Source organism: Plectropomus leopardus, chromosome 3 (genome assembly GCF_026936395.1).
Source record: "Plectropomus leopardus strain MGB_pleo_1.0 chromosome 3, ASM2693639v1, whole genome shotgun sequence".
NCBI lineage: Eukaryota > Metazoa > Chordata > Actinopteri > Perciformes > Serranidae > Plectropomus > Plectropomus leopardus.
Genome location: NC_142178.1, coordinates 12,501,395 through 12,524,641, shown reverse-complemented (window position 1 = coordinate 12,524,641; position 23,247 = coordinate 12,501,395). Strand labels below are relative to the sequence as shown.

Here is a 23,247-nt window from a genome sequence, read left to right as displayed (position 1 = left end):
GTTGTCTGAAGCTTTTTTTGTTAACCCCGAGCTACGGGGAGGTGCTTATAGTTCCACTGACCAATCACAACTCAGAAAAAACCAGGGCGGTATGTACATGACGTCACACTTATTGTACAAAAAAAATTACAAGAAATCTGAAAGGTAAGCGCGTCGCACATGGTGTGTGGCAAAATGTACATTTTAAACATACGCGTAGTTATAGTAACAGTTTCAGTTGTTGTTTTTGCTTATAATTTAAGTGTTGTATCGTCGTTGTTGTGAATTTCAGCGGGTTTTTGGGGTGTTGGTTCAGCACACAGGCTCCGTGCGCGACGGCCACATGGTGTTAGATAACCCGGCTTTGCCTTACGAGACGCGGCTAGCGTTAGCTTACAAAGCGCCTGCTAACTGTCATAAAGTCAAGCAAAGGAAGGAAGTGAAAGCAGCCGTTCGTCCGACCGTTGAGTTTTAACGTTGTTATTTTTCAACAGGGAGTGTTTGTACGTTGTTGGAATTGTCTCGTTCAACGGTCAGGAATGTCAGCTGGCAACGACAACGGAGCTCGACTCACCCAGTTCAAAAACAAAGGGAAAGATGTCAACGTAAGATCCGCAAGCAACAGCCGGCGTTACAACTGCAATGATGATGCAAACCGTAATAAATACCGTCTTATATTTGTATCGACTCCTTCAGGAGCTCAGGCGCAGGAGAGCGGAAGTCAACGTGGAGCTACGCAAAGCGAAAAAGGATGATCAGATCCTGAAGAGGAGAAATGTTCAAAGTCTACTGGAGGAGCCAACTTCTCCTCTCCAAGAGAAGGATCCCAACGCACAGGTAGACCACAGCTGATCTTTGGTCAGCTCCACATCTCTTGATTATATAATTTAGTCAGCCATGAATGAGCTACAACACCTAACACTACCATGGGAGACTAAGGGACTGTACTTGAGTTATTAGAGTAGGGGGACGGCTGGGGTGTGACTTTGCTCCTTTTTTGACATCATGTCTCTCCCTGAAGCTACAAATATTTATCCAAAATGCATGACCTACACCATAAATAACCACAGCTGAGTTTCCGGCTATGATAAATGGTGTGATTTGGGAGTTTTTAAGGAAAACATGCCTTTGAAACTCACTTTGGGGTTTGAGGGCTTCAGAGGATATTATTAAATACAAAATGTGACCATTTAAAGTTGAATATCCCTCCCCTAAGCTAAATTAAGCCATGTTAAAAAGAACATAACTTCCTACCAAGTGCTTAAAAAATACATAGATCTCTTCTCAGAAATAACAAACAGTCCCTAGGTCTAGCCAAACTGTAACAAAAATGTAATTAGTTTATGTTATCAGGGCTTTGGGTTTGCATTCAGTATCTAGTTTAGACAACTATCAAAGTTTTGTTCTTTTTAAAAAACAACAACAACTGTAATGACAATACAATTAGTATTGTCCTGATCCTGTAACCTTGTTATATTCCAAGCATGTTCCAGTAAATGTTGAGGGTTATTTTTAACTGTTCTTTGACCTGGGTTTACCGGGCAGATAAGTAATCTGCTTCTGTTACTGTTCCCACAGCCTCCCCAGCACTGGTCCGTGGAGGAGATTGTAGGAGGTGTACACAGCCAGAATATGGATCATCAGCTGCAAGCCACACAGGCAGCCAGGTAAAATCCTTTTGAAAATAACCTTAAATGATGTCACAAACTTGTTTCCATCTTGTTGCTGTGGCACTTTACACACACTGTGTACATGAAGAAAGATGTGGTGCATGCTTTTTTTCAGTCTTTTGCCATGTGGACAGCATCTCTGCCATATATTATTCAGAAATCATGATAAGATGTCCATCACTTACTAAAAGTTAGCTTTTAGGCATATTCTTTTGTGGATGTGTTGCTCTCTATTGAGAAGAAAATTAATTTGCTCCCAAACCTGTTAAACATGATAACCCTTGTGTTGCTGTTCAGCTAGTTGTTATTTTAATGGCATTTAACAGTTCTACAAGCTGCCTTGCATGAGTTTTTCCAAAATATGTGTATTTTTTTAAAGCTTCTTACATATTGTTATTGTACTTTATTTTTATCATTCTTTTTATATTTACTGTTTTTCTTTAATGGAGCCTCCCAGCAAAAATATGCCACACAATTGTACTTGTATAACCACAATGAAATAAACAGCTTGAATTGACTTTCTCTTTCCTTAAAGTTACTTTCCCTTTATTAACTCCCAAACATTGTTTTTCCCCTGATGTGCAGGAGGCTCCTCTCCAGAGAAAAGCATCCACCTATTGACAGCATCATTGCTGCCAACCTCATTCCAAAGTTTGTCACTTTTCTGGCATGCTCTGACTGCCCTCCTATCCAGTTTGAGGCAGCTTGGGCCCTGACCAACATTGCCTCAGGTACCTCAGACCAGACCACTGCTGTCGTGGAAGGAGGGGCCATCCCAGCCTTCATCAGTCTGGTGACATCACCCCACCCGCACATCAGCGAGCAGGCCATTTGGGCTCTGGGTAACATCGCAGGTACGGAAGGCTGACAACTCCCAACACACCTTTGTGTTTGTTACTACTTGTTTTACTTTTGTTGCTCCATTATGCACTGTTGTATTGTTAAGCTGATTTGCTTAGATAGTTGTGACCTGCGGATCTGTGGTTGATATTGTGGGTAACTTTGCTTCCTTTGTTTCGTCTGGAGGTGTTGCTCGTTTGGCAGGGATTTTGAATCAATTTGAAAGGGTGTGTCCTACAAAACTTTAGTGTGTTGTTGACACAGCAAGTTCATTGTCCAAAGGTCAATCATGCGATAAGAAGGGACTCATGGTCTATCAGCGTATTAGCTCTGTTTATTTTTTTAGTCAGTCAGGGTATTGCAGCTGGGGCCTGTTTCAGAAAGCAGGTTTAACAAACTCTGAGTGCAACACTGAACTCTGAGTTGATTAAGTCTGAGATGAAAAGTAGAGTTTATAGTAAAAGAACAGCTGATCAGAGTTTGTTCAATCAACTCTGAGGATGGTCGCTCAAGCTTGTGCGTGCTGAATGCAAAAAGCCATCATCAATGGTGCTCCAATACTATGATTCTCCATGGCAACAGGTACATAAAAGGCAGAGCCTCTATTTTAAGTCATCATTAGTCATGGGGATAATTATTCATTGATCCGTCTCATCTATAAAGCTTCTTATTGATTTTACCATTAAAATTAATAGGATAACACATTGTGTGCAATAAACCTTTTAGTAGATCTGCTCTAACATACTGACAGCTGTCTGCAGTGATATAAAAAAAGACATACATTCAGAGGTTTGATTTGTGACTTGATGTGGTGTAATATCTGAATGTGAGGTCAAAAATTGCTGTTCAGAGAAAGGACTGTTGGTGCATAAAACAGTAAATTTTGTCCTTAGTAAGAAACTAATAATAACCAGGATTTAGATGGTGATATACAGTAAACCTCCGCTAATTAATGCACCTGGATCCACATTTTCATCCGGACTGAATAAATGAGGAAATGAAACAGCGTGTGTGTCTCTGTGAGAGGGAGGAGACAGATACAAGGTTGCTGACTCAGATTTTAAATGATCTCTCTTTCTGAAACTGAAAATCCAGAGTTTCCCCTCATCTCAGGGTTTAGTTACGCAGAGTTTTTACTGAACCCCCTCTCTGAAACAGGGCTCAGATCATGATGAAAAAAAGCTCGGGTTTATTATCATTATTGAACACTGAAACTCACCCCACTGCTGAAGGTTCTTTCTGTGTAGGGCTAGCTCTGAAATGCTCAGCAAAATGATGCAGTTTTCATGTTAGGTAACCACTTTAGTGACTGACTGTAGTTGCATTTTCTCACGGTGTGCTTTTTCCTGTTCTGAGTGCACTGCTGTAACCTGACTGTAAATGTCTACCCCCCACCCCCAATTCTAGGTGATGGATCCAACTACAGAGACCTCGTGATCAAACATGGTGGGCTGCAGCCACTCCTCGCCTTGTTGGCAGCCCCTGACCTGTCTGTGTTTCCTGTGAGTGTCCATCAAACACTAATTTAATGTTGTTTTTTTGTGAGACTTTTTGTTTTAGTTTCACTTATGCTCTGTTCAGATGGAAACATCCACCCTGTTTGAGAGCATGCGAGACATACAGCTGTTCACGCCTGGCATGGTGTAGTCAAATCAACTGGATCCAGCCATTGGGGTTATCTGTGCGTCTGTGGGCATACAGACGCATAGATAATCCTTTTTTCTTTACCATGTGTCGGCTGCGGTCACGCCTGTATTTAGAGCTGTGCATTCCAGATCTGATCGACTCCTTAAGAAGTTGTTGCACCAAGGACGTGAACAGGCTTATTCTTTGCATCATCAAACATAAACACAATCAGCTCTTATCTAAAATGTATTTATTATTATTTATGTTTTTAGTGTTTACTGTGACTTTTGATGCCAGATAGATAATGTATTTTAACAAGATGAGCTGTAATAACCTGCCCACAACAAATTTAGTTTTGGTTTCGATTACTCTTCTGCGGTTTGGCTAATTGCTTATGTTCTTACAGAACAGTCCTAACTAAATACTAGTTCACTGGAGACACATTTTAATGTCAACAAGGCTTATCTTGGCAAAATGTTTATTCCTGTTGAAAAGTTCATGCTCAGTTCAGAGGCATTTTACATGCAGCAGAGCGATCTGTAATTTGGCTTTGCTCATGCAACTTAGAAATGCTATTCGGGGATTTTACAGAACACTTATTAATTATTAAATCCTAATGTTAAAGTGGTTATGCCACAGGCTGTAGAGCAGGTCATCCACTATTGTTGGTTCCATCCTCGGCTGCTCCAGTCTACCTGTCGAAGTATCTTTGCCAAGCTACTGATACCCCAAATTACTAGTAGCGGCTGTTCTATGTGTGAGTGCATGTGAATGTCTAAGCTGAGTAGCAGGTGGCACCTTGCATGGCAGCCTCGGCCACCAGCGTGTGAATGTGTGTGTGGATGGATGAATGTGACACTGTAAATGCACTTTGAATGGGTGGAAGACTAGAAAGGCGTTAACAATGTGCAAGTCTATTAACCAGCATATTTGCACGACGACTCCCACTGTAAAATATTTACCAAGCATTTACTTATATTGCAGTCATAAAAAAATACTTTTTCATTAAAGTCACTTACAGTTTTTTTGCATGCTAATGTTAAAATGAGCTCAGAACTGTCATAAATAATCATTACATATGAAAGTATGTTAATGTAATCATGAGTAATTGTATGAATGCATGATTCATCCATTGTCATGTTTAGGTACTTTTGAAGGCCTCTGAGTCCTTCAGTGTCTGCATGTTTCTTTAGGTTGTTGGTGTGTCTTTGTCCATGTTCGTGCTGTACCAAGAGCTTCGCACATCTGATTTATGTTCTCATGAAACCTATATATTCATTGAAGATCAATTGTGCCTCTTTGATGTTTTAAAATTAACTCTTGGCTCACAATACACCCTACCAGTCTGGCTACCTGCGCAACGTCACCTGGACGCTGTCCAACCTGTGTCGGAACAAGAACCCAGCTCCTCCTCTGGCGGCGGTGCAGCAGCTGCTCCCAGCCCTGGTGCGCCTCCTTCACCATGACGACAGGGAGATTCTGGCTGACACCTGTTGGGCCGTGTCCTACCTGACCGATGGGTCCAATGAGAGGATAGAGGTGGTGGTGCAGGCTGGCCTGGTGCCCCGCCTGGTACAGCTGCTTGCCTGCGGGGAGCTCTCCATTGTGGTACGTGGTGTCAAGTTTGAAACTGAAAATCAGGCTTATGCTGTTGTTGAGTACATCGTCAGTGTCTTAAAATCCTGCTGAATTCTAACATGAACACACACAGAGTTAATGTTTTAAATCTTATCAACTGCCGTGGCCATCATTCATCCTATGTTATTTCGAAGTTGTGATTACAGGACATTGACATGCTCTTCCTCACCTCTCAGACTCCAGCCCTGCGGTCACTTGGCAACATTGTGACCGGGACAGACGAGCAGACACAATGTGTGCTCAACGCAGGTGCCCTGGCGATGTTCCCTGGACTGCTGCGCCACCACAAGCCCAATATCCAGAAAGAGGCAGCCTGGACAGTGTCCAACATCACTGCTGGCAAGGACACCCAGATCCAGGAGGTCATCAATGCAGGCCTGATACCCACACTGGTGGAGATCCTCCAACAGGTCAGAAGACAGAAAGTATACAGAAATAAAAAATCTAGCAGGATTGTTACAGTAAGATTTATTAGTTCTTAATGAGTTGAATTATATTTTATTGATGAGTGTGGAGGAAATTGTTTTCTGCATTTTACTCATCCTTAATGCTTTTCTTGAACAATGTAGAGCCACAGGGCTTTCCTCATATCTAACATATATATGAATATCTATATACTGCATCGAGAACAGAATCACTGAGATGTCCAGTTTTTATAATATAATAAAATACAGTTTGCCTTTTGCCCAACTTCCTTCTGACCTGCTGTGGATTATACATAGTTTGCTTATTATATGAACAAATAAGGACACTTTCTGTGGAACTAATTTATGGTAATTTCACATTTATTTCATGAAGACACACTAAGAATATCTTAAGTATCTGTAGTTTCTCTCTTTACTTTTCTCTGGCCTAAAACAGCATGTCTTTTCTGTTCAGGGAGACTACAAGACTCAGAAGGAGGCAGTGTGGGCTGTCACCAATTACACCAGTGGTGGCACGGTGGAGCAAGTGGCTTACCTGGTCCAGTGCAATGTGCTGGAGCCTCTGCTCAACCTGCTGACAGCCAAAGACAGCAAAATCATCTTGGTCATCCTGGATGCGGTCTACAATATTTTGCAGGTATATTGCCAAAACTCTGCTGTTGTAATTTGTCATGGTTATAAAACTACAAGGTTGCAATGAAGTTTTAAAGGCACTATTTAATTTCTTTATTTCTAATAAGATGAGGAAATAAGGGAGACAAATTTTGGATCCAGTTTCTTTAGATTTATTTATCACGTACAGTGAGAGATGAGCAACTTGATGAGCCAACCTGTATAAGTTTGCTACATAAGGGATAATGCCCAACGAGGTGTCCATTTTTAAGGAATTAATTGACGACTGGCAGGCCAGAGCCGTCACACATGAATTAATTCCTGAGCATTATCCTGTTCATACCGTGGTCAGTTGCTAAAGAAAAAAAAAAACAACATAAAACCATTTATTCATATTTTCATTCATTTTGCAATCAAAATCTAAATTTTTTCACAAGCCAGAACAAAGTTAATCAGATAAAACATGCAAAAACACTGGCAAGGTCCTTTTTAGACAGTGACATACAAAGTAAAATTGTGCTAAGATTTTGGCACGAGAAGAAAAATACACTTAAAATACAAACTGTCTTTGAGGGATTGGGATTTGATGGTAGACTGCTGCCTCGAACTGCAGGAGAGAAAATGTTTGAAACACATTTTAGAGAAATTAGCTCTTTAATGTACCATTCCAGAGTCCTCTGCCAGCAGACATTTGTTTTCAGGTCCCGGGGAAATGGAGATTAACACTGTGGCTTTCTGAGATTAGGAAACATGAAGATTTGCAAAATTTAATCTTAGTCACATTATAGGCTGAATGACGCAGATGGATTCCTGACAGTCACAGATTAAAAGGGATGGTCACCGGTTCGTCTCTTGGCGAGGGAGCTATTAGTCTCACAGTTTTTCTCCTTCCTTCTCCACAGATGGCTCACAAAACTGGTGACATTGATAGACTGTGCCTGATGATTGAGGAGTTGGGTGGTGTGGACAAGATCGAGGCTCTGCAGTCCCATGACAACGAAGCTGTCTACAAGTCCTCTCTCAACATCATTGACAGATTCTTCTCTGAAGAGGTAAGTGTGACTGGGGACAGGGGTTTCTCCAGATGAACCATGCCGAAACCGTGGCAAAATTTTAGTATATTAGTCCAGTGGGCAAAGGTGGATCATTCAGAGAGAGAATGGTAAAGATGACGACAACAACAATAATCAACACCGATGTTGACATCACCCTTAGACAGAGATTTGCATACACATGCAACTTGAAGTACAAATTCTGTATGACTGCAGGGGCTTCATTTGAAAAGTTTAGAGTTGATTTTTGTTTGTTTTTCAGGGGCCCCACAGATGCTTAAAAAGTTTAAAAATGCATTGAATTAATGAATTTATAAATAAGGCCATATTTGGTTTTAAGCTGATTCAAATAAATCTTTCAGAAGTCTTAAAATGCTCAGACATGGGAAGTAGGATGTTATGAATTGTTTTCTTCTGATTGCATTGTAAAATCTTTCAATAATTGCTAACATCTATTTTTCAGTTATTTGATTTAATAAATTCCCTTCTTCTAAACCTGTCGTGATGGGAATCTGAACATTGGAATCTCACATGCAAAGTGAGAAACACAAAATCACCAAGAAAACTTTTCCAGAAGAGCCAGATATTTCCCAGTTGTGTTTGTAGATCTAACAAATACTTTTATGATAATATAATAAGTTTGTCATCTTTTATGTGTTCCACTCTAAAAAGTGTTTAAAATTTTGACATAAATAATTAAAATTTTTCATGGGACAAAAAAGTCATTTTTATCTTATAATAAAATGAAATTAATATTCCATCAATTTTTGTTATTCTAAAATTAGTCATATAAAACTTTATTCCAAGTGGCATTTAAACAGTCTTAAATCTAACTTGCCTTAACCCTCGTATCTGTTAAGTCTCTGTCTTCAAAATGCACATATTTGCTGATTTTGCCATGGACTTTGTCAAAGAATGTTGCTCAGTGTGATTGTATGGTTTGTTACAATTGTGATACTATACGCTTCCTTTAATAATACAAGCCGAATAGAAAGATTGCAGGAAGTGAAGGACTGGCAGAACGAGTATGACTACATTCATAATTATATGACTCATTCCCACATTAAATGACAACAGTCTTGGCAGGTTGGCAGGAGTGTTATGCAACAATACAGGAGCCTGTGCTAGGTCTCGGCTGGTTTCTGCAACGCTGCCTTCAATTTAATGCTCAATTTAATGTTTCATGGGTATTTTTGTTTTTTCTGGTGAAATCACTGACAAAAGTCGTTGAAATTAAAACATTCTGTTCCCTTCAATGTTACTTATTTCGCAAGAGACCGTTTCTTGGCTGACAGAAATGGTTTGAGTCCACAGAATCTATCTTAATCCATTTCCATGAAATGATCCCCAAAACATGTTAAGACTCGGTTAATCCTCTAATGCTTCTCTCCTCCTGTTGCTCTTGTCTTTCAGAATGAAGATGATGAGTCTGTGGTTCCTGAAGCCTCAGCAGACTGCTACAACTTCCAGATCCCTGAAGATCAAAGCACTTTTCAGTTTTAACACGTCCAACTTTCACTTTGTAACATAAAAAAAGAACATTCATAACTTGTTGATATTTTTGTATTTTTTTTTAGACATTTCATCCTTGTTCGTGACAATACAAGGACAAAATATCCCTGTTTTAAAGACATATTTGTAAATAAATATTACTCATGGATATGTTTTCTTTTTCTTGATGGATGTTAATGATTTGAGCAGGCTATGAACAATAGAGGAATGTGCCTGATTTATTTAGTGGAAAGATGTGAGGAAGGTCAGGCGTTGAGAATGAAAAGGTGATTCTGTGTCCATGTCACCACTAGGTGACACTGTAGTTACTCTGTATACTTGTGAGCCTGCATGGTATGAGGACCCTGTTGTGTCTATAGTACATTGTAAGCTATTTTATGAATGAAATCTGCCTTTCAGTGCATTCACACTATATGGCCAGAGAGGCTTAGGTTGCTCAAAAGGAAACTCAATGTCAAAGTCATTTTCTTCGCTGTAGACCTGAAGTTATCTACCCTCAGGAAATTTTTGTATTATGCATCAATTTTTTTTTGTTAATAGGATAGACCTTAAGTATAATGACGCCTTATAACTTTTTATGTAGGTTTATGATTGTGACTTTTTAGCTCCTCTTGGCGGCACCATGTATACCAGAGACATTACGTGAAAGGGTATGCTTAATAGAATTAAGTAATTGTGGCCCTAACAGTTGTCTTAAAATCGATAGATGAGTCTCCCAAAAGCTTTAATGCTCACTTTTACAGTTACCCCGCTCTCAACAGATCCAGCTCTTCCTTGGCATCGTTAATCGATAATTCATACTCAATATTATTGCATTTAGACTATATTTCTAACTAATCGCTGGAACTGTGTAGCTCGTTCAGTCTGCATAAACTGTATCAAGGTATCCAAATTTAGGCTAGATAAAGACGACTATAAAATTCAAAGTAAAATCAATTGATGATTTATGCCACTGTAGCCAGACAATAATGGCCTTTAATGATATGTTCATTATATTTTAATGGTGTATGTATAAAAAAAACACGACTTTGTATCTTGTATGTAGTCAGTTTTAAGAAAATATAGATCATATGTTCGATAGTGCTTTTATTTTGAAAAAATAGACCGGACGTGCTCTTGTATTGTCTTCCTCTTTCTGCCTGCCTGCAGTAGTTCAGTCTCCACCATCATCACGACTAACTTCAGTTGAAGCAGCACTGGTTTAGCAGACGCCTGTCTGGATGGAGGGCAAACCGTCCACCTGATTTATCTCAGTACCCGTGGCTCGTAGCGTCAAACGGCATTTTGAACGGAATTATTTGCATTTATTTGAACGGAAAAAGAGCTGAAGTGAGAGTGTTATTCTGGCGATGTAATTATGACACCATTATATTGCATACACAGTCCGTGTGATTTGCTATGGTGATACTACAAGCTACCACAAGCTAGCACAGAGGGATTGTTTTGGGAGATACCTTTTGAGAAACCCATACGCTCACACATGAATTAGACGCTTTTTGTGTTTTGTTTTTTTATCAAGCTGGAACACAAAGGGGAATGTCTAGCCAAGGAGTTAGGAGAAATGGCCCAGTAAAGCTGCGGTTGACAGGTAAGCAAATTTAAACCCCCTCCTGCGAAACGTTAGCAAGTTGCCCTGCGAGCTAACCAGGCTAATATCTGCGACTGGTGCCGCTGGACACTGGCGCATGTGTTTTGTATGATATAAAAATGTTTTGGTCATATTCCGTCATATCTTATTTTTTACGCACTTAATTGCTTTATTTTTACTTACGTGGATGTAACCTACGCTAACAGACTAAGCAGCATCGAAAGACAGTCAATGAGCCTTGCCCGTTAGCAAACATTAGCTGTAACAACAACGCTGTTTGTGCTGCGTTTACCTAGCTGGCTAACGTTAGTAATATATTTGTCTCAAATGTTAGTTTAGATTATATATTTAAGCATACAATCCGCAAGTTTGAGCTAATGCCCGTCTGTTCTTGTAGTCTTGCAGTTTAATTTAGGTGGTTGCTTTTAACTGTATGTCCGTGTCGTCAGTGAAACAGAAGAAGTTGCATCTATTCATCAATCATTAGGGCTTGTCCTCTTCTGTGTGGCCACGCTCCAGGAACATTTCAGGACAAACTGTGTTTGGCTTTATACTTGTGCTGATCGCATTAAAATTGTTTCGAAAAATCTTACTGCATAATCTTTTGCCATTCCCAAATGGCCTTGATGTAGTTAGATAATGACCATAAATGTGCTCTATAAAGATGGGAAGTGATACAACATAGTAAGAGATAAACCATTACGTGTTACACTGATTTATTTGCACCATATGCATTTTTATGACAAGGTCTGAGAAGCTGTGGTCTGACTAGGAGGGAGCAGGTATTTGTAGCAATTTATGTTTAACCTGCATAAGTAGATTTATCCAGGGAGCAGATTTCCAACCCATAACCCTATCATCCTGTGGTGGCATCCACAGCAAATTATAAATCTGATGGTGTACAGAGAGTACAGCCCTTAAACTGAAGAAGAGAAGAGAGAACATAAGATTGTCCAATTTGAAGAGGCATTTTTGCTTGTATTGGTGAAAGACTACTATTATTCTTTTAAGAATCACAATAGCATCAGTATAAAATTTAATTTGCACAACTTTACGACAGGTGTCCTATCATGATTTTTGTTCGGCTAAGATACATCATATGAATAGGCGTTCATTTAGTGAACAGCAGGTTCATTAATGTAGAAAGGTGGAGTACCATAAAGAAAAACGAAATCTCAAAGCTCAAAAAGCTACCCTGCTCGCCTGCCGTGGGTCTCTTTTTTTTCCCCCCTCCATATGGGGAATGGTTTTAAATGGGCTGCAGTGGTCTTCAGACGGAATCCCAGGAATGTGAAACCTCAGAGAGGAAATGTGAGTCTTTCCCGATTATAGACACATCCTCTGTCTGTCCTTCACTAGAGAGAAAGGGTAAGGGATATATGTATGTGTGCATGTGAGGAGAGAGAAATTGGGGTACATATGGCAGAGAGCGACCAGAATTGCTGCTCACACAGCGACAGTCAGTGATGCTGTCTACATTTAGACCTCTGCATTCATTTGAACTTTACATGTGTGTTAAGTTGTGGCTCCACTAGATTTATATGTCTGAGACCGTGTGCATTTAGACCTAACACTGCATACCAATCAAAGTCCGGTTTTACTCTTTCTGTGGTCTCTTTCATACTTTGCATGTTTTTTTTTGGTCATAGAGAATTCAAATTTTGTACCAAAGCTTGTATCTAAGGAAGTTGTTTTACATTATAACAGATTTTCTCAGGGTTTGGGTTTTGTGTCCATGGAACGGTTTACTTGATAAGTGATATGAATTATCGGTAAGGGTTGTTATAATAAGCATGCCCTCAACGTTTAAAATTAAACAATGCCCAGACTGATATGATAACGATGTGTGTTTGAAATCAGATTCAGTCAATAAGAGCTACCTGTCATGCTGGTTAGTGACTTGTTTAAGTACCCTTTGAATGCAGGCTATATGCCATCTGTAGCCTCATACCATTTCTGAGCTGCTATCCCTGGTGACCGCCACATTTCCTCTAAGCGTGAACCAAGAAAATCACATGAAATATGGGTCTGTAACAAACAGAATCTTTGGTTCAGTATGCCACATTAATTGTGTTACATCACTATGAATTTCAAAGTTATGATAATCTTTCTTCTTTATTGTATGCTTAATCTCCAGCTTTGCCTGTTTCCTTGATGTGGCTACAGGTCTTTGCAGAAGCAATGTCAGTGCTAATTATTTTGCTGTCAGTGCTGCTAATAACACTGACCAGTTTTCAACTGGGAAAAGTTCCTCCTGTAGAGGCTCAAGGTTTATTTATGTGCATTTTGCTATTTCAGCAACGAGTACACACTGCAGTATATTAAGCAATGCCCAGCAATTTTCTCAGAATCAAGTCTTATAAAGAAAAAAAAACAGTATTGGTTCTGCAGATGCAAATTAGAACTTAAACTATTGATTATTTTCACTGTCTATAAATCCTTCAGTTATTTTCCATATTCATTGACGAGTTGTTTGGTCTATCAAATGTCAGAAAAAGGTGAAAAATATCAATCTGCATTTCAGAAACCCCAAGATGTTGTCTTTAAATATCCCGTTTGTCTACAACCTGCAGATATTCACTCTGCCGTCATAGAGGAGAAAAGACACTTGAAAATACTTACATTTAAGAAGCTGGAATCAGAAAACTTTACTTTTTTTTCCCTTAGAAAATTACTCAAACTGAATAATTGGTGGAATCAGTTGATGATTCATTTTGTTGACAACTACTCAGTCAATTGTTGCATCTCTGATAAAATCAAATCTCAGCTCCAATCATTTTTATACTTGGTCTGTGTTCTTTATGATGATAAAAAGGCGACTGGCTTTGTTCTTTAAATTTCCCTCAACCAAAGTGAAGTTTCTTCTATATATGAGACAGCTGAATTTGAAGTGTGCTGTTATAGTTTGCCACCTTAACTTGGATCTCCTCTCGTCAAGGCATTGGATTAGAATATGTGTAGGGTGGGTTTACGCACTCAGAGAGCAGGATTAGGACCCTATTCATCCCAAGTTTCCTCACGCCTCACTGCATTTAAATGCCACCTTCTAGCTTCTCACAAAGGCATTTTTGGAGCTCCTCCTTATGCCTGGAACATTTATCTGGGACAGCTGCTCTTTGATGCTTAAATTAATAATAATAAAAAAACATCCTAGCTTCAGTTCGCTGGTAGGCGGCATGTCGCTGTGTCCCCACAGAGCTTGCTGCCAAGCTTGTAAAAGCGAGCAATCTTGGATTTTGAGAGCTGTTATTGCTAACACTGCAGGGAGCCGACACTGGCGTAGTTCCCTCTCTGTCTCCTGCGCAGGGAGAGCTGGTGTGTGATTTACTGAAATCGAACTGGAACAGGGTGTTTTTCCTCAATCTGCTTCACTGAGTGGAATCTGGAGTTTCTCAAAGGTGAATGGCATGAGATGTACAAAGGGATGAATCCCATTTCTCACCCCCTTTCCAGAGATGGCCTCTTGGCTGCGACATGTGGTTGCTGCCTGCACTGTGAGGAAGGAGTCTGTCTATGTGATCCATTTCCCCCATTAGCCTCCAGTTGGCATGCAGCAAGCAGGGAACGACTGGAAGAATCATCTCAGGATTCTTCCTGTTTAGTGTGAGCACGACATGCGGGCGAGCAAGGAAACCTTCATGTACAGTTTTCATCTGTTGTCATGCTTTGTGTGTGTGTCCGTCATTCTAACATTTTAGGAGCCTGGTGCTGAAGCTTATGTGTGTCGAAGGGGGCGGGGGTGGGGTGGGGGGTAAAACCAGGAAGCTGGTGATTAAGATAAAGATCCAGCCTCCGTCCCTGGCCTGGCTTTAGCACCGAGCCAGACTGCATTTCATGGAAGTTATCAGGGACCACTGTCTCAGCATTCACTGTCAGCTCTCAGAAAGTACAGCTGTGTGTGTCAGCTTGTTTGTTTGTGTGTGCAAGCGCAATGTTTGTGTTCTTAAAACAGAAGACAAACACACACTCTCAGGCACACAGAAACACACAATTGAGCTTACTGTCAGCATGGGATGAGGAGCTAAATTAGGGCTGTCAGCTTTCAAAAATATTAGGAATGAATGTGGGCTATGGTGACGGTGAGAAGCTGACGAGACATGTCCAGTTTGAAGTTATGTTGCCCATATGGAGTTGGAAGACAATTGTGCATTATGGATAAGCTTCGTTCATATTAAAATTTTAGGAGAATTAATACATTTGTGGTGAGAAATACATTTGTCTTGTTAAATGATTAATATTTACCGCCTTTTTGCTTAAAGTAGCCTGAATTTTTGTAATCTGGCAGGTGTGTTACACATAGTTAGGGATGGGTGATATATAGAATAAACTCTATATGTTGCAGCTTGTTCCACATTGGATGTGCAAAATGACTGTCACCCAGTTCGCACACATCAAGTATACATTGTCATTTTATTGTTTTTAGGTCACTGGCACGAGACTTGCTTCAGTGGTTCGATTCTCTCGCTCTGTCGCCCTCTCTCTCACACAGACACTCGCACACAAAGAAAGACTCACAAATATGGAACGGCACATACATTCTTCCACCCACTGGTAATGTGTAAGCAGGCGAGACTTGTGTTTGTCTATCTGCAGGGCTCCAGACTGCAACTATTTTTTAAATTTCATTTTGCAACCATAAAACGCCACTGGGACTTTCATATACTATTAATATATGAACTAGAGAGCAGTTCATGTGTTTCCAGCTCACAGTGAATAAATCATACTGTGTAACTGCGCTGCGGTAACCGTTTAACTTAATGAGTTTAGTGTGAGCAGGTGAGGTGTGTGTTTGAGTATCTGCAGGGCTCCATACCACGGTAATTCAATCGTATTGAGCAAAAATTGTTAATATATGAACAGGAGAGTTGTTGGTTTGTTTCCAGCTCACAGTGAATAAATCCTCACTTTTAAAAAGACAGCGGCGACAGTCTAACTTTCAGCGAACGCTTCAAGTTCCCAGAAAAAACTTTGACACTTCGAGTCAGAGGTGAGCTGTGTGCTTCAGTGTAAAAGCACCCGTGGGTCTGCTTTGATTTATTTTATTAAAACAATACTTTATTTAACGTTATTATGGCAGTACTTTTTAAAACTTTATCATCAGTATTTTATTCAACTTCATTATAACAGCGCTTTATTAAGTTTATTAAATGGCAGTAGCTACTTCATTTAACTTTATTGTAACCGTTGTTCATTTAATAAATTAGAATTTTAGTTGTCTAAAGTAGTTCCGAGTAAGTTTCAAAATATCAAGATACATATTGTGTATCGCGATACAGCCTAAAAATACCACAATATTATTTTTACGTCATATAGCCCAGTTCTTGCTCCTTTGTATTTAAACTCAGTCTCCCTACTCATCTCTGACACACTTCTTCCTCACATGGATGAATTAGGTTGGTAGTATTATTTCTGTTTGCCAGGTTTGTTGGCTAGCCTGTATGATTTGAATAAAAGCTGATTACATAATGGTAGTCACATTTAATCAGCACATAGTGAGCTGCTGGTAGCATGGGGACTTGGACTGTGTATGAGGTGTGATTTGTTTTGTTACGTCTATGCTTTTTCTTTTCCAAGTGCCCCCTCCCCCCTTTAAACAATACAGAGTTTTGACAGTTGAAAATGTGGACCAGAGTTAGTGATTATGATTCATCAGCACACAATGGACATGAGTCATACTGTGACGTGTTTGTGGTGTTGCTCTCTGTATTATGTATCCCGGCACCAGCTTAATTTAGGAACAAGCAACGCTCCAGCAGAAAGTGCAGTTTGACCCAGTTATGAGGCAATTAATAGACACTGCTCAAAGTTCCTCATTCCTGCAGAAATAGCCTCTAAGATACTTGGCTTTTCTGAGGATTTTAACTGAATTTATCCACATTTTTGCTGCCCCACAAACATTGAGAAATATCTTTGCCTTGGAAATATCATCTGCACCAACGACATTTTTGATTAACTGGTGAATTTACACAAAACAGAACATCTGGCCTCCAAAGATGAGAGGAGGTAATCTGCTAATGTGATGCACATTCAAACAGCATACAGATGGGCTCATGTAGAAGGTTGCTCATAAAGCTGAGCTATCCAGACACTCATATAAGTAAGCCTTAGCTGTTCAGTATGCATCTCATATCTCTGCTTCAACACACAGAAAAAGCAGTGCGTTGTTTGGGGAGGGCAGCGGGCGATTCGTCTCTGCAGTCCACTGCCTTTTTGAAGTCTGAGGTTCAGTGCTTGTGCTGTTTAAGACAGCATGCACAAAAGTATGATGTGTTCAAGCCTACATGCTCATTTCCACACTGCTTTCCTCTGGAGCCAGATACTTACTTGACTTGACTCCTTGTTTCTCTGAGCTTGTCTGTCAATGTGATTTCTAAATATGCAGTGTAGCACAATGTGTTATGCATCGTTTTCAGACGTGTGTGAGTGTCAGAGCATAGATGTTTGTAACGTGGAGTGTGTGTACTGTACATTCTTATTTGGTGACCTGTGTGTGTGTGTTTATGTACTTTAGCTGAAACATTTTAAATTTGCTCTGCTGAGACAAGACAGCAGCCCAAATGTGGCCGTCCCCCACAGCTGCTGTCAGCCTCTCTGTCACCATCTCTCCCTCCATCAGCACATCTCATGTTCATTTTTTTTCTCTCCTCCGATAATATGTTTTCCAACCTGTTAAAGTCTTCTCTTGGAACCCTGACACACCATACTGATGCATCAGTTTATGAGAAGCATCCATCGAGTGTGCTTTAGCATGTTTGATGTGTTTCTGTTCGGACCCTACAGTGGTGGAGCAATGCATGCCATCCTTGTCTTAAGGCTGTGACACACCGAGCCATCGGCACATGTTGGGTCGACAGCAAGTGCCTGCAGCGCTTGTTGTCAGGGTGTGTCTCGAACTGTAGGCCCTCGATGACCCTCACCAACTTTTTTTTTTGTCCAACTCAGCATGCTTAATCAGTGGCGGCGGCCATGGAAATAGTTGGTTAATGACATCACTCTGATAGGTCATTCAGCTAAGTGCAAGAGAAACAGAAGGTAAAAAAATGTAAACAAACGGTTAAAGTTAAGAGGGAGTGAGGTGAAAACAAACTTGTTATATGAGGTAAGCTTGTTTTTCTTCTGCCATTGCGCTCTTAACAAACATTTCCTGGTGGTTGGTGGTGTTATTCATTGGCGTACTGAGTTGACTGGCTAACTAGCGGTAGCTGGCTTACTGGTGGTCTTCCGTTCTCCCGTTCTTAATGATGAATACAGATGACTGCTGTCTGATGGTATGGAGGGGAATCTCCTCTCAAGCAGGTGCAGAACATATGTGCTGGTTGGCCATTAGGTTGGTGTTCCTGTGCAACTCTTTGGCCGAGACACGGCGACGAGAAGACGATGCAGCAGGGGGCTTTAGTTGTCACTAGATCTCGTATGTCGTGTCGGCTTGGTGTGTCACGGCCTTTATATGCAGCTCTCTCCATTACTCTTGTAGGTGACTCCATCTTTCAGCTTCGGCGTTTCATTTGGACTTGCTTTAGTGAGACGGACTTGCATGCCAGTCGGCTTGTTGTGCTAACCTCAGCAGATGTTGCTAACATTGGTTTCCCCATCATGTGCATCATGCTACATACCATGTATTCTGTGTAGGGAACTGGGAACTGTGTAGCTGTAGTTTGGTACAAATATATAAACCATTACAGCTGGAGATCTCATTAAATGTGATGGAAGTTAATATCACATGAGAGAAATGGACAACTATGCATTATTTATATGCTTTTTAATATAATGCAGCTGATGTAATGTAATTACAATAAAAGTATGATTTTGAAGTTAGAGCACTGGGTAGTAAATCTAACACTAGTGGGAATTCTGGCACAAGAAACACCCCCCCACACTGACAATATGCAGTGTTTCTGATTTTAATCGGGCGCATTTAAATGCTGAAACACCTAAGGTTGTCAGTCGATGTTTGAATCTATTGCCGTCTGTGGCAGAAGTCAGTGCTGGACTCTTTGATAAAGCATAAACTAGTCTTAGTTTATGGGATGCATGCCTTTGTCTAAAAATGCATACTCTGAATAATTGGGCTACTAATGACCTTTGTTTCATTTGCAGTGAATGATTTTGCTGAGTCACCTGACTGTGAATGAATTATCATCTAGCCTAAATATTCAGCAATATAGATTAGTCTGGGTGCACAGTCCCAGAGATGATGCTCTTGAATCTGTGTGTGTCTGAATGTCTGCTTGTCTGCTTCATCTTGCCTCGAGCGTTTGGGGTCACTGTGCTGTGGTCAGGTTTTGTAGTGCAGTACAGAGCTCTATACCCAAACTTCCTCCAGCTCTGTTTAGTCTACATCACCAGCATGTACTTCATTTGACCGCACACACGCACGCACGCCCGCACACACACACACACACACACACACACACACACACACACACACACACAGACACAGACACACAGACACACACAGTACACTGGTTCTATACACTCATTCAGTGTTAACGTGGCCATGGTCATCATAAGGAAACGTTTATATTCATTTTGTGATGCAGCTGTTCCAGCTGTATTTACCCTATGTGTTATCAGTACATCTAAAAGGAACATACAGTGGTTAACAGTTTTCAGATGCAGCAGACCACACAAAAATATGTTGCATGTTGAGCTTAATTTGTAGTAAAAACATGAGGAATTCTCACTGCTCATGTGGTAATCCCAGACAAATTTCTATATTTCAAGATCACAGATCTCCACTTAACCTCCCCAAGAGAAGCAAAACCTTTTTACCTTTCATTCACATAAAAGTGAAATGTATAATGTTCTTTTAATCTTGATTTCTTTTTTTCATAATAATCTTTAAAGTATGTATTATTGTTTCTTTGCATGTGTGCATGAGTTCTTTGAAAACAGAATTTCTGCAGAAACAATTCTTATGTATACTCTTAATATGTGTGCACTTTGATGTTCCTGCTGTGTGATTACAGATTATTATGGCCCAATTGCCAAGTGCAGCACCTTTTCAACTCGGTTGCTTTATTGCTGAATGTTACTGCATGTGACACACTAGTGCGATGCTATCAAAGCCTAGGAATGTGGATTATCAATAACAGGATTTGTTTTTGAATGACGGGCATCTTTATGGTTAGGGCATCTTTGTTTTGACACTTGCTTAGCCAGCATCACACTTTGTATAATACTTAATAACTGCAGAGTAGTTAAGATTGCCTTTTAGTTCAGCAGTGCTGTTGCTGTCTCACATATTTGTTCCCCTTTTTCGATAATCTTCAAACACTGAGTCAGAGTCAGCCGGTATTTGTCTAAGCCCCAGCTCACCTGGCCGGCAGCAGGTACAGCTGTCTGGTAACTGTGATGCACACAAAAGGCTGTCTTTGCTTTTCATTTCTGAATGACACAATGTAGAATTAACACCAGAGGCCCAGTAAGTTAACCTAAATTAACTGCCCTCTGCATCTAAGATGTAACAAACCTTAAAGAGCTCTCAAAGTGATTTAATTAAAAAAAAAAAATTTTTTAACGGCAAACAGTTTTTCAGGTGATGTCCCTGTTGCAGACAATTTGTCAGTGTTGGAATTAAATAATGAGAGTTTTACCTCTGTTGGTTTGCACTCCTGTAATCTTTACCGTTTGGTGTACGGTCAACATAAAACTCAGTCTGCACAGTCTTAAGTCAGTCTTTATCTCATCTTGACATTCTGACAAAGTCAAATCAAACGGTTAATATTATCACAAGTTTTTAGTCTTGGCTCATGCAAATAGTGAAGAATAATTGCACTCTGTCCAGCACCAGAAAATAAGCAGCAAACTGGGTGGACAGTAAACATGGAAGGGACCCCGCGGAGGCACAAGAATGTGACCACATTTTGGTTTCTCTTGAACTGTGTAAAAGGAAGAGAAACTGGTTAAGTAAACAGCAGTCATGTTCAATATTACATGTCTGATGCACCAACTAGCACGTCTATAGAGAGAAATTGCAGTTCAGAAAAGGGTCTTCCTTTCATTCCTATAGTCTCCTCACAGTGAAACATAGCAACTCACCAAATGTGGCTGGTGGCAAGTTGTGGCGACAAAATCCAAAATGTAAAGTTTGTTCACAAATACAGTTTGTCTTTTATCTTTAGCTTTATCTTTCAAATTGTCAAGAATACTGTTGATGTAAAACACCATTTTTTCTTTTGTTTCTTCAGTTATGTGTTTTTGTGGACACATAAGGAATTGTAAATATGTCGCATTTTGTAAATTGAGTTTGGTGTACTCTTTTCCACCAGGAGCAGGATGGGAAATAATCTCGAAAGGAACCGAGTTATATTCTTGTAAAAGGTGACCCTGCAAGATCCCCAGACAATCTTATTGTCTTTAGATGTGAGAGGGTTTCAGACTTAAGTCTTGAAAAACTCTCCTTGTGTATGGTAGGCACAAATTTACTTGAATCAACCTGGTGCTGGTATCTCACATTTTCCGGTATTTGTGACTGACAATCCCTGAAAGTTCATTGTATGCACACAACAAATACATTTCATTTTTGCAGCTCCTGAATTCAAGAATTTATCAAGAGCCACTTTCTTCTTTATCCTGTTCATCTCCAAATCACGCTATGAAATGAAGCTTTCGGTATGTGTTTTTGTTTTGGGTTTTGGCATCGCTGTTGCTGATTTAAGGGGATGTAATTCCATAATGCGGGTGAAAAGGGAACACAGAGCTCCGCACAGTCTGTGGTCATCTCACTTTCTCGTCTGTGCTCGTATTTCATGCTGCAGGGGAACCCCCAGGTCTCTGGTGTGTCGAATTATACCCTCTTGTTCCATTGATACATTTGTTTTCAGTTGACTTGTGGAGTTTCCTATTAGGTTTAGCACTTTTAACACGACCACAGTAAAGCAGACATAAAGGAGCATTGCTCTGGAAAGATGTCAGCTGTGTGCAGCTCTCTCTCTATTAACTGGGGATGCACGATAATTATCGGCCTGATAATGGGACTTATGATGTCATACCGATAATTCTGATAATGAAATATTTAGCTGATAAATAGAACCGCTAATAATAAGCATAAATTGCTTTAATTTCGCCATTTTGCTCAGCCAGTACTACCCACTCTGCATTATGCTGCATGGACATAGACCTACATAGACGAAGCCTTTGCCCCTTCAGTCCATTGAAACGATACGTCAGTGTGTCAGTGGCAGCCGTCTCACTGCATTACTCAGTGCAGGCAGAGGTGTATCAATGATTAATATTATCATAACTCACTGTATTCTCAAACGATTTTCCAGCTATTTCATTTGTAACTAATGGCAGACATGTATTTATTATACAGAATAACTGGTTAAATTAAAAATGCAAGTTTTTATATCAGAATGCTTAACCTAAAATGCTAAATATTAGTTCTATCAGTAAATATAAGTTCTGTGAAGAATTTATGTAATAGAAAATATATTTCTGATGTTTAATTTAGTTCATATAAATATTTTTTCTTTTATATATTTATATATATTGTAAGCGCTTTTAAGCAAACATACTTTTAATATTTGTAATAATTATATTTATTTTTCTGATGATCTAAGGTCCCCGGGTGATGGGAGGAGAGGACTACTAATGTGCTGCCTTTATCGCTATTATGAGGCTTTTCAGTCAACGCAACAGAAGAAACATTTAGCAACTTATTTAGATCATCAGGGAACAAGGAGGAAATCTGTTTTTCTCCATTTATTACCATGCCCGCTGCTCTCAGTAACTGCTGAACACTGCTGTAAGCGGCCGCCAGGCCATCATCCCGCCCCTCTCTCCTCCTGCTCCGCGTGTATGACAGGGTGACATGATGAGAAGACACGCTGCTCGCGGTGTTAATTCAGGTGTAGTGAGTTTACAGCTTGGTTATGTTAAAATAATAATCTGATATCTGATGTTTGTTTCTTTCCAGCTCACAACAAGCAGAACATGTAAATACGTAGAGTTGCAGCAAAGCCGTTACCAAGGGACTGTTCTGTAGCTGTGGTGTTTCCTGACATTTTAGGGAACTTTCCTCTCTATAATTCCACTCTTTGGCATTATTTTTGTACAATTCAAGGTAAGACATAAGAAAACAAGGGAAAAAAATATATAAAAATTGAATTGATTTTGCGCTTGAAAATGACGATTTTCCCAGCTTTTTGTCCGAAATGTCGTTTTTTTTTTTTTAATGAAAATGCACACATTTATATGGTGATAAAAAAGGAATGGAAGAAGCTACAATTAAATGTTTTTTGTGTGTGAAAGCTGAAGATCTGTTCTTTATCTTGATGTATTCATAGTTTTTATATATAAAA

At 39.9% G+C, this 23,247-nt stretch overlaps 2 protein-coding genes across 2 annotated transcripts in view; both read left to right on the top strand.

Annotated features, from left to right (window-relative positions):
- The first annotated feature begins 44 nt into the window (after nt 1-44).
- Nucleotides 45-9,502, top strand: LOC121942536 (importin subunit alpha-1-like). Its single transcript, XM_042485770.2, has 11 exons — nt 45-144; nt 474-584; nt 676-816; nt 1,558-1,646; nt 2,235-2,503; nt 3,897-3,991; nt 5,460-5,723; nt 5,930-6,163; nt 6,633-6,815; nt 7,693-7,842; nt 9,256-9,502. Exons 2-11 carry the CDS (start codon nt 519-521, stop codon nt 9,343-9,345), a joined length of 1,581 nt encoding a protein of 526 aa, XP_042341704.1. The 5' UTR covers nt 45-144; nt 474-518; the 3' UTR covers nt 9,346-9,502.
- Nucleotides 9,503-10,506: 1,004 nt separating this feature from the next.
- The window catches only part of LOC121941845 (E3 ubiquitin-protein ligase SMURF2), a 78,006-nt gene continuing 65,265 nt past the window's right edge, over nt 10,507-23,247 (top strand). The window contains exons 1-2 of the mRNA XM_042484748.2: nt 10,507-10,683; nt 10,874-10,942. Of these exons, the coding sequence (XP_042340682.1) occupies nt 10,891-10,942 (52 nt within the window). The 5' untranslated portion in view covers nt 10,507-10,683; nt 10,874-10,890. The remainder of the gene's footprint in view (nt 10,684-10,873; nt 10,943-23,247) is intronic.

Coding starts and splice junctions, on each gene's coding strand:
- LOC121942536 (XM_042485770.2), top strand. CDS start 519: ATGTCAGCTGGCAACGACAACGGAGCTCGACTCACCCAGTTCAAAAAC. Junction 1,647..2,234: donor CAAGCCACACAGGCAGCCAG/GTAAAATCCTTT, acceptor CCTGATGTGCAG/GAGGCTCCTCTCCAGAGAAA. Junction 3,992..5,459: donor CTGACCTGTCTGTGTTTCCT/GTGAGTGTCCAT, acceptor ACACCCTACCAG/TCTGGCTACCTGCGCAACGT.